Below are 12,093 nucleotides of genomic sequence, written 5' to 3'. Positions count from 1 at the left end.
AAACAAGTTCTGTGCTTTTGGCATTGCATAAAAGATGTGTCATCTGTACTTAGTAAGGTGGGTTTTATTAGGCTAAATTATAAAGGCATATGATGAATGCAAAATGTTTGTGTAGGGCTATTAAATGAAAATATTTTAAAGTCAATATGTAACTAAGGTGGTCTTATTCATAAGCTAGAGATATGAAATTTCATTTTCAGTGTAAATATCAGAACCAAGTCAGGTACTAGGGATTTTCTTTTCATTTATTTCTGACATTTGCCACCTCACATATAAACTTTAAAATGGTGTGCTGGCAAGATTTGTCACATAACAAATGAGTGTAATAAAGTAAATGTTGGGAGGCCTTTAGTCCACAAAGATATATATCGGGGAAGTAGATGGAAGGGATTCTAACTTACACACATTTAGGGTTATGTGAAGCCAACATAAATATAAATGATATGAAACCCATTCTCCTGCTCAGGGCATATCAGACATGATAAGGCAAGCCAATATTTTTTTATTTTTACATTTTTGAAAAACAGGCTTATTAGATAGCATAGAAAAATGTTATCTAAGCTTCCTTTTCAATTTAACATTTTTTTAAGGATTCAAGCAGGGCTTCACACTCTATGGGCATTTTTCAGGAAAAACATAGGAGGGGAGCACCAGGAAATACTTTGGGGAGGGTTACTGTCTAGGAGTTCTCTGGAGGGTAAAAATGATCAAATAGGGGATGCTAGGAGATTTCAGTTCTCTAGCAGAGTTGTGGAAGGTAAGGAGAATGAACCACTGGAGAACCTGATGGGGAAGTGGTTGTCCAGGTGGCATGACTGTAATTGATGACCCTAAAGAAACCTTTGAGAATGTAACATCCAGTCATTCTGGAAGGCCTCACTGTAAACTCTGGAAGGAAGCAGTAGCAGAGGGAAACTGCCCAGACTGCACTACTGAGGTGGGGGAAGGAAGGGAGGGAAAGACCAAGGGGAAAAAAGAGGAGAAAACAAGAAGAGAGAAAGACCTAGGAAACCTGATAGTGACGTGGCTGTAGCCAGCCTTGCACCTCCTGCAGATATGCCCTTTAGTTTGTAAATAGTCTGGACTGTTGAATGAGTTAGACCCACCATCCATCTTGTCTTTCCCATTGTGATCCCAGTTCCTAGGGAAGTGGGAGGGGCTGGCCATCTCCCCTGATGTCAGCCTAAAGAAAGGGAGGTGACTCATCAAGCCATTTCTAATAAGGTATTATTCTAACATCATTTTGCATCAAAGTGTAAAAGCAGTTTAAGCATATATAGGCACAAATATACTAAAGTGCCCATCTTACCCTGAAAGGAGAGCTGAGGAGATTGGAGAAAAGAGGTTCCTCTACAGTGAGACTTCAGTCCAGCCCCCACAGGGAAAAAAATAAAAGGCCCAGAGACACCTGTGACCTCAGGGTCCTTTGTGTGAGATGGCGACTAGGGATGCAAAGAACAAGTTAATGGGTGACAGACAGATGAACAAAGCCTGGCAATTACAACTGCCAGGCTGGGAAGGGAGAAGAGTGGGGGGACAGAATGAACAGAATTTAATTTCTTCAATTGATCTGAACATTAGTTATCCTTTCTCGACTTTGAGGCAACCTAAATGAGTCTCTAAATCAGGGTTCCTAAAATCTATTTGGTGATAGTGTTCATTGTGTTCCACAAGGGACTTTAACCTAAATATATCAACACCACCTCCCATTCTTGTCTTCTTTTCTCCTTTGTCATTCCTACAGGATCTTTAGCCTTTTCTTGCCCCCAAATTGAGAAAGGGGGCATGGCAGGGGAGACTTGCACCAGGGAAAATCTTATGAGGGAAGATGTAACCTTAGAGATGAAATTGGATTATGTATATATGCACGGTTTTTACTAACTTATTTCACAGGCTTGCTCCTTCCCCACCAACTGACCCTTAATCCTATTCACAGCTCTTGGGCCTTATTTGCAAACATCACTCTAACTCTTAAAAGCACAGGAGCCAGGTCAGAAAAGTGACTCAGCAAACCACATGGTGTCATTGGAAAATCTATTTTTTTTTCTTTGCTTTAGAGCTTGAATTGAAAATTCAATCAGTTGAGAAAACTAGTCAAGGGCACAAGGGCCTTGCCTCTAGATAGGGTTTGTTTTCCATGAAATTACCAAGAAATATAACATATATATTATATAATAAAAATGTCATAATGAATTCCATTATTTTGTACCATTAACATTTGCTAATAAAAAATGAAAAAAGAAAGTTCTAACTTCACTAGATGGAATATCTACTTTATGTCTTCTGATGCTTCTTCGATCCCTCCTTTTTGTATACTATAAACACTACAAATGTGTAAAATAAAATATATAGTCATGGTATTCCATGTACACACATGAAAAAGGAAACAAGTAACTTGAGGGATGGGGTTACATTCTCTCCCTAGAATGATGGAAGCAGTGACATTGATCAAGAGGCATTGTACTCATAAACTGACATGTTGAACTGAAGCCCCTTTGTACCACTAGTTACAGATAATAAAAAATCTTTTTAAAATTTAGATGCACTTGGGGAGTTGACAATTTTAAGGAACATCTGGGTGAATCACCCCTCAATTTATCTTCAGTGTCAATTTGAGTTGATTAAATTCAAATCAACTTGATTTTGTGAAGGTGTGGCCAAGGGTCTAGAAGACAGATCTTTTTGTGTGCTTAGGACATTTTCCTGGTGCTTGTTCTATCTTAGAGGTGAGAACAGCCCTGCTCATGGTAGGGCAATACTAAAGGCTTTCTTTAGATGGTCCTGTATTCACAGGACCATCTTAATCAGGTTTTATTATAATTAATTTGATTATAATTAAAACACATAAATTAATGCATCAACTGGCATATAAATCAATATGTCAAAGGAGCTCAGACACCATGAGCCCTTTTCATACGAGATTGGTGCATTCAGGGTGGTATGAACATAGACACCTCATGAACCCTTTTCAAAGAACTGACAGTTGCCTGTCATTGTGTCTGATACCTAGGAAGTAGTCTGTACTTGTTGAATAACAGTAACAATAACCAAACTTGATTGTGTCTTAATTGAAAAAGTTATGGAATGAATTACTTGTATACACATTGACTATCCTCACAGTATTGGCTTCCTAAAACAGGATACACAAGAGAGTGCCATAGAACCAAAAACCATCTGTTCAACTAAAGTCCTAATCACAGTGTTTCTCACTACCCTGTCTACTTTGTGCCCACTGTTAAACAACTCCTGCAATCAACAACAGTGAGCTTCTGAATCTCATTGCTGTTGTCTGCCTGCCCCAGCAGCCTTCCCGCAGATCTACTGCAGCCCTCCCTCTCTGCAGTGCCCCACCTCCATCCCACCATCCTGAAGAACAAGATGCTGTGCTCTACAAGCACCCGAATATATACTATCTCTATCCTTCCAAATTCAACCCAATTCTCTCTCCTTTAAGTCCCTTCCCTAATGAAACTCCCACTCTAGAACCTTCTCCATTTCAATTGTTCTCTCCCTTCATTTGAAACCTGCTCAAAACTCACATTTTCCATAAGCTTTTCAAGCTCCCCATACTCCAACCACTTATTATTTCAGATCTTTAATTTCCCAAATACCTCACTCAGTAAGTGTATTAAATGTAATTGCTATGATTACAATTATAACTGTGGGTCTGATCCAAAAGTCATATGATGTCCACCAGTATGAATTGCTAAAAAGACAGGATTGAGTCTCTGCCTAGCCCTACTGATCTTAAGCATATTCTTGCTTTTCCGCTCCCAAGACATTCAGTAGGATGTTCAATCTTTATTGGAGTGCAGTAAAGATGGAGGCCTGTATTATTTTCTGTACAGTATGTTCTTGATGACTGGTAATTTTCTGAGTTGATCTTTTGAACCAGTTGGAATTTGCTTACCTGAATCTGTTTTCTCACAGGAGAGGTTTCCAGAAACTCTCAGCCTTGAGCATCCTCGGAAACAGGTGGCTACTCATATAACATCTCAAAGCCCTACCAATCTCTTAAAATTTTTCTGAGAGCTGCTGAAATTCATCACTTCCACCTCTGTAGTCAATTCTTTAAACAGAGATATCCAAGGCCTCCTCAGCGAGATAAAATTGTGTTATTGAGGAGTAAAGTAATGGCTAACTGTAATAAAGGTTCCTTAGCCCCTGGGGGCGCTATTGCCAAAACGGAATAGAGGGGTTTCTTGAGAGAGGATGGAGGGTGCAGGAGATATATTACCATCTTCATAACTGCAGAGCTCCTGCTCTGCTCTGAGCTAACCCCCCAGGCAACTAACAAATACAGAGGATGGGCACTTTGGTGCAGTGTGTGGTGTGGTGTGGAGTGTGTGTGTGTGTGTGTGTGTGTGTGTGTGTGTGTGCCACGCGCGCGCGTGTGGCTAGTATACAGGGAATCCCCTCAGAAATGTTGCCCTTGAAGGCTGAAACACTAACTCATCCACCCCACCTCCCCCCCCCCCCCCCCGCCGCTCATGCATTGCAAAGGTGAAGTTGTCAGAACTGAGTCAAGTGGGAGTAGCTCCCAAGCATCCGAGATGCTGATTCAGGCCTGGGCTGAACGGGACCAGTGCCAGGGAACTCCGGTCCAAGGAGACTCCCCAGTCTTAACTGTGGGAATCCAGGGTTACCACTCTACGTAGGAATCTGCTAGTGCGGTTCGCTTGAGGATTTTCAAAAAGGTGAATGCATGATGAAGGATCGGTGTCTTTGTGAGATCCACGATTGTTTTTGTGCAGCGTTGTGCCTGGGCTTGGCGAAACCCACTGAGCTTGTTGTTGCGCAGACCTTTGGAGAAACGCAAGATTGGCTGAGGCCCCTGGGAGTCCAAGAAAGAGGTCTGTTCATCTTGTTTCGCGGCCCATAGAGGAGTATCAAATAGCAACCCTTTAAGCCCTGAACTTTAATTTGCCCACTCCTCGCATTCAGACGGCCTACGAAGAGGAGGTTTGGGTTGCAGGTGGTTGTCAACCGCAGCTGGAATGGGAGCTGCGCAACCTGCTCTTTTCTCTCTTTTCTTGGTGCAACAGCTTGGCCTGGGAGGGAGCCAAGACCATGTTGGCGCCACAGCTGGCCAAGGTAAGGAGTGCATTCTGTGTGCGAGTGTGTGCGTGTGTGTGCGTGCGTAGTGCGTGTGTGTGTGTGTGTGTGTGTGTGTGTGTGAGAGAGAGAGAGAGAGAGAGAGAGAGAGAGAGAGAGAGAGAGAGAGTCAGAGACAGACCCAGAGACAGAGACAGAGACAGAGAGACAGGGTAAGAGAGATGGGGAGGGGGAAGGGGAGGAGGAGGGAGAGACTGCAGGACTCTAGATTCGGACCCGAGTCCTTGGCCTCATTTGCGTTGCAAGTAACTATGCCCTTAAAGTGAAAAGAGCAGCTCTTAAACGGAGTATACAAAATCATACAATACGTATTTGACCCACCATCAAAGAGATCGCACTTTTGGGGTGGGCTTTCGTATACGAATTTTGTTGCGACTGAACCTTTTGCAGGCAGTAGGGGCGTCAATCTTCTCCCAGTCCCCTCCCCCTACAGATGTTCCCGCAAATTCTTCGTGGACGACCTGAGTAAACAAGAGCTAAGGAATTAGGGACCGAGGGGCTTTGCAGAATGTAAAGTGTATTGGAAAGGAGAGAATTCGATTTCGTTGAAGTGTATCCGAGACACATTTTAAGATTAGGTGGGATCATGGTTCCACAATCCCCTCCCGCTCTCCAGGGCTCTAAATTAATTTCTCCGCCCAGTGAAATCATACGGCTTGGGAAGATGCCTAACAGCTGGAGGGAACTGAGTTTGTTTTTTTGATAACTACCAAAAAGCAGGATACAGGAGCAGCCAACTTGCTGCTTGAAGATCGCAGTCCCCAGTTTTCACAAGGAAAGGTGACGAAAAGTGCCCCTCCCCCTCCATTCCACTCGGAGAGGCAAAGCGCGACTTCAGAAGATGCGCGGGCTCGCGGTCGATCTTCTTTCTCGCCCCCTCCCCACCATTTTCCACATTCACGCACATTCCTTGCATTTAGAAACGGAATAGGAATCAAAATGCAAGGAATGTTGATCGTGCTAACGCAGACAACAGCGTTAGAGTGTGTTAAGTGATTCCTCAGGAATTCTCCACTCCCCTCTTCTTTCTTACTCCCCAACCCCCAGCCCCTAGGGTTGCGCGACCCCCCCCCCCATCAACAAGGTGCAAATCCCCATCCCCCGCCCTCGCTCACGCAGCTCAGAATTTTAGGGCAGCTTGTAGAGAGTTGGGAAATGGGCGAAGACCCTGCTTCGTCTAATTATTTCTTACTTCCTGAGCTCTTGGAAGTGAGGAGGACTTCTCAAAGAGGCAACATCGAAGAGAAATCAAAGGCGACGATTGAAGGGGAAGTGTTTTGATCCCCAGGCTGCTAGGATTTACCAGTGGGTGTAAGTCTGTAGACTCACGCACACACCCGCACTCCAGGGCAAGGACTCAGACACAAGCTTGGCGTTCCAATATCCGCACGTTGCCCACCCGCCACAGCCGGGCAGTTCCCCTGGGGTTCTGGTCCACCACCATTAATACTGAGATGCGTGGACCCCTCTGGTTTCCGGCTGTCTAGCTTTCAGGACAGCCCGGAGCTGGCAGTCCAAAGGGCAGCGCACTCCTTGCTGACGCCGCCCGGAGGAAGGGCGGCTAGACTTACCCATGGAATCAGGCAGGGACATGTCGCTGGATCGTTGCTGAGTCAGGGACTGATGCATGGTGAAATCTGTCCCGTTTGCCCCAGTCCCCTAAGATGCTTCAAGCGCCCCCAGCTCAGGGCGCCCCGCAGAGCATCTTACTCCGCGGCTCCTTCTCCTGGTCCCTCCAGAGAGCTGAGGGAGACTGCCTTTGGTTGAGAGCTGCAGCCCAAGAGCCGCCTCCCCCTCCCTTCCCCTCTGCTCCCTCCCTCTGCTCCAGGAGGCAGCAGCATTGGCAGTCCAAGCAGCAGCGTGCGCTTGCGCAAGACCCCCCCCCCCCCCCCCCCCCGCCTTCCCATCCTAGTTATCCAACTCCCAGCTTCCCAAGCCAGACTGGGAGCTGTTTTAGCCCCTTGGGGCCAGAGCTGCACAGAGATAGAAAAAAAAAGGCTCCAGCCTGGGGGCAATTTGCCTACCCTGAGGAGAGGGTCTTGGGAAATCATCTTGTTTTAGAATTTATAATTGGGGAGGAACACAGAGTCACAGATTCAGAGCTGAAGAACATATAAACACACACGCGCATGCACATGCACACATGCGCGCGCGCGCGCGCGCGCGCGCACACACACACACACACACACACACACACACACACACACACACACATTTGTGCAGGTCTGGTCTTAGAGCTTCCAGAATGACATAATGGAGCTGGAGATGATCCAGAAAAGAGCCACTGTATAATCAAGAGCACGGTGGAGGGAGGCTGTCTTATGAAGATAGATTAAACAAATGCAGACTCTTTAGTCTAGAATGATGAAGGCTGGGAAGGGATGTGACCAGAGTGTATAAAATTATGCAGATATGAAGAGAAACAGGACACAGCCTTATCTGACAATTCTAGAACCAACAGCACCGTAAGAGCTAGAAGGATAGTCTTCTAAAGCAAACATGGCCTTGTATCAGCATCCCCTTACTATTTTTTTTTAATTTTTTAATTTTTTTGTTGGTTGTGGGGCTTGAACTCTGAGCCTGTGCACTGTCCCTGAACTCTTCAGTTCAAGACTTGCCTTTTACCACTTTAGTCACAATGCCACTTCTGATTTTCTTGTGGTTTATTGGAGGTAAGAGTCTTATGGACTTTCCTGTCCTGGCTGGCTTTGAACTGTGATCCTCAGATCTCAGCCTCCTAAGTAGGATTATGGGCATGAGCCACTGGTGCCCAGCCCCCTTACTATTTTTGCTCAAGGATCTCATTTTCTCATCATAGCAGCCATGTAAGGAAGAGGAATAATCAACAACCCTATTTTATAGATGAAGAAACCGAATCTCAGATGAAAATCTAGGACCACTTGGCTATTAGGTGGCAGAGATGGAATTCAAGCATAGAACAGTTGGACTCACACAGCAGTGCTCATCTTGCTTTGGCAACTGCCTCCATGTCCCCAAATTCCAAACCAAGTTAAGTATAACATTCTTTTGAGAATCACTAGGATGAAGAATACTTGGTTCTTTCCATATCTGCCTTGTTAGCCTGTGAGATTTTTGTTACTTTGTCCAGAAAATAGAATCATAGGCTCTTTCCCTTTCTCATTTTCCAAAGAAAGAAAACATGCTTTCTAGAGGTCAATAAAGAAAGCTCTTTATAAAGAACTTGGGTACTCCAGGTTGAGTGTTGTCTCAAGTATTATTAGCAGCTGCATACAAAAGGTGTGATTGGAGATCTATGATATATATCTCAGATAGAGACAAGAGGACCACTATTGTAGAAGTGTCTGTCTTAATCATGTTTGGTGTATAGGTCAGTCTCCATAAGCTTTACAAAAGCAGAAAGAAGTCCTATACTTTTACACAATCACAGTGATTGTCTTTCAGTTCTGTTTATTTGTCTCTTCCTCCTCTCACCCTAAATACCTTATATCTAATATAAAGAATTCCTGTAACCTGTAATGGTTTCTCAGGAGTGCTTCATAATTAGCTTATTTCACTTTTGTGAAAGTAGCCTTGAGGAAGAGTTTTTTGTGTTTTTTTGAGGGGGGGTCCGGTTGTGGGGCCTGAACTCTGGGCCTGGGTGCTGTCCCTCAGCTCTTCAGCTCAAGGCTAGCGCTCTACCACTTGAGCCACAGTGCCACTTCCAGCTTTTTTCTTTTTGCTTATGTGGTGCTGAGGAATTGAACTCAGGGCTTCATGCATGCAAGGCAAGCACTCTACCACTGAGCCACCTTCCCAGCCGGAAAAGGGGTTTTTTTATGCAGGCTAGAAAAGAATGTTTAACACCCTCTTTAGAGATACTTGGCTCCCTTATACCAACCACACAGGTAGAGATACTGAAGGAAGCCAAATAGAAACTTGTTACTGTACCATACTAGTTTCAGTGGACAGAAGGAGGCCTTTGCACTTTAGAAAGAAACATATTACCCCAGAAATGATGCAGATGGCATATGTAATTGGACTTTGATAACCAAAGCCACAAACTAGTGAGGTGCCCTTAATAGTGGTGAACCTTGCTTTCTCCAACATTCATGAATCCTGTGTGAAGTGGAATAGTATTTATTAAAAAAAACACTAGAAGATCTGGTTATTTAAAGATCTGTGTATTGTGTATTTTTTTCATACTGCTTCTTGGGGTACCTTATGGGACTTGGAACACAGCAGGCACTCAGTCAAGTTAAAAATGACTTTGAGATCAGTAACTGTGACAATAGTAGCAGCTGCAGCCGCTCAAAGAGTAGTAGCAGCCTTCTCCCCAGAGATGGTGTATTTGTTTGGAGCTGGGAAAAGAGGAGGTACTAAAATAAGAACTATGAAAAAGCCCCACATTTCAGCCAAGCTCAGTACCTAAACCTCTCTTTCTTCAAAAGTAAGTTTATTTTAATTCAGGATTAGCTGCACAAAGGTGTTTTTTCATGGGCTCACTTCTGGTTTGATTCATGTAAAGCACATGCAGATTTCATACAAAAAATACGTTCATAGTAAAATTTACGAATAGGCAAACCGTCAAGATAAAGAAACATCTTTCACGCAAGTGAAAGTTGCTATAAAACTGCTTGGTTAGCTTCAGATGAATAAGAAATTACTAAAATGTCTTAAAATAAATCTCTTTCATTGCAAGCTTAATCAAGCATACAGTGTTGCCCCTAGGTTGCAAACTGTTTAATAGCATCAGGAAATGTTTGCCAATGGGGCTGCAGCCTATTTCTCTCTGTCTTCTTCAAACCAATAATGATGGACCTTTCCAGAAGCCTTTAGACTGCTCGAAAAATGCCAGATGGTACTCTCTCTCAAAAATATTCACTTTAGAAATAACCATACCATTCAGTCACATCATTTTATGACTTATTTGACTTGTTAAATCACTGTGGTACTTTCCAGATTCCAAACTTGGAAATGTACATTAGAGGAATCAAGGCTAAAAGTATATTCACACATGCACACATAAATGTACACATGCAAAATTAAAATGATGGGCACACAAGTTTTTACATCACACACATACACAATCACACATACATACACACACAATCACACACATCGCAGACATTATCTCCACACCCTGATTAATACCACTTGCCTCCCACTTATCAGGCTTGCATTGCTCAAGGACAGAGATGAGCTTCTGAATAATGGAGTACCTGAAAAAGTTAAAGCATTCCTAATTGAAGTTGGAGTTGGACCTACCAGATTCTCTTAAGTCAATGCCTAGTATTCAGTATCTGTGCCACAAACAGCTGAATCTTCATTGAAGGAGTCATGCTAGAGGGTGCTATTTTACCCATGAAAGTTGACTTTTCCTCATTGTCAAGTAGTTATTTTCTTTGTGTACCAGGAAAATAACCATAGCATCAAAGAGCAGTAACGGTACAAATCTCTACTTTGTTATTGTCTATTTTGTAATCTTCTTTTGTCAACCAAACATTGTATTTTCCAATACCAATAAAAATATTTAATGATGTGATTTTAAGTGGCTGGGACATCATTTGTCAGTACCCTACTGTTACTGGATATTTTAAAGGTTTCCAATTTTTCAACATTATAAATAATACAATGAACTGAAATCTTTGCAACTTTCTTTTTCTAGCATACAGTAAAATATGACAGTGGAATTATTGATTCAAAAGTGCCAAACCACATACAATTAACTGAGTTTTTAACACCATGCATGTAATAAAGTACACATACTGGTGAATTTTCATTTATATGTATATGTTTATATATGCATATAGCTCCTTGTAACACCAACCAGATCAAGATATTGAAACTTTTCAGCATCCCAGATGGCTCCCTGGAGCTCCCTCCTCTAATTACCCTTCCATCAGTTACCACAATTCTGATGTTTATTATTAAGCTCTCATATTTTTAGGCCTTTGAATATACCAAACTGTGTCCAAAACATTTGTAGTAAAGCATATTCCCACTGTCAACACATTAATTTGTCCAGGTCCCCAGATCTCCTGGATTTTCTCTTGAAAAAGACTTTGTTTTAGTATTAAAGACATACCTAGTTACAGTCAGTCAGCAATGATAGAATAGTCAAGAAGCCTGATTGGAGTTCAGCTGGACACAAGGGTGCAGTAACATCTAGAATCCAGAGGGCAATCCCAACAGGCAGATAGCACTGTGTCAGGATCCCAAGGAGCTTAGAAATGTGCAACTACTCAGATTTCAGTGTTTTATGACTTATTGTTCTCTGTTGCACACACCCAGTCTTCCTGATATTTAGCTTTCAACTTTCCTGTAACAGTTATTCTTGGTACAAAGTTGACATTTAAATACTACTTAAACACATGACACTTTTATTGCACTTTTTTGATGACTGAAATTTTAAAATGACACTAAAGAATCCTAAAAACTAAACAGGTACCTGATATAACAAGTTATTCCTTCTTCAGAATTCTACTCTCCAGAGATAAAAATCTATTGGATTGAGTTTTTTCCAAAATTTTTCTCTATGCATATATTTACTTTTGTTTGTTTGTATTTGAAAGAGTCAATTTATTCCTTATAAAAGCAAACTTTCGAAATAGTAAATATTTTATTAATCGCTGTAAGTTATATTTAATAGCTTTCAAATACACCACATCAAAGCCCATCTTCAATTAATCAAATCCAAAGTAGTTCATTCCTACACAGTGAAACTCCATCCAGCTTATATTATAGCTATTACAGGCAGGGAGTGGAAATTATGTCTCCTTTTTGATCATTAATGTGTAGCGAGAAGCATCCGGAGAATTATATGGAAATGAATACAAAGAAATTATCTTGACTTCAAAGTATACTGGAAATATCAACAAAATATCAAAATGATACAGGTATTTCTATTTTACTAAATTCTTGATGACGAAGTTCTGAAGAATGGCTAATCTGTTTTCTACTACAGGAAGGCGATAGTGTCCTTTTAAAGTCAAAAAAATTTTTTTGCACAGAATTTCA

The 12,093-nt window shown here is 42.2% G+C and overlaps 1 protein-coding gene across 2 annotated transcripts in view; it reads right to left on the bottom strand.

The window, feature by feature from the left end:
- Tmem255a (transmembrane protein 255A) overlaps positions 1–6,882 on the bottom strand; it is a 53,486-nt gene extending 46,604 nt beyond the window's left edge. For both annotated transcript variants that reach the window (XM_070039809.1, XM_070039810.1), the window contains exon 1: positions 6,687–6,882. In XM_070039809.1, coding sequence (XP_069895910.1) covers positions 6,687–6,744 — 58 coding nt within the window. In that variant the 5' untranslated portion in view covers positions 6,745–6,882. The remainder of the gene's footprint in view (positions 1–6,686) is intronic.
- Positions 6,883–12,093: the final 5,211 nt, after the last annotated feature.

This window comes from Dipodomys merriami, unplaced genomic scaffold (genome assembly GCF_024711535.1).
Source record: "Dipodomys merriami isolate MVZ:Mamm:240054 unplaced genomic scaffold, mDipMer1.0.p SCAF_3, whole genome shotgun sequence".
NCBI classification, from domain to species: Eukaryota; Metazoa; Chordata; class Mammalia; order Rodentia; family Heteromyidae; genus Dipodomys; species Dipodomys merriami.
Note: the sequence above shows the minus strand (reverse complement) of the source record. Positions and strands in the feature narration are given on the sequence as shown.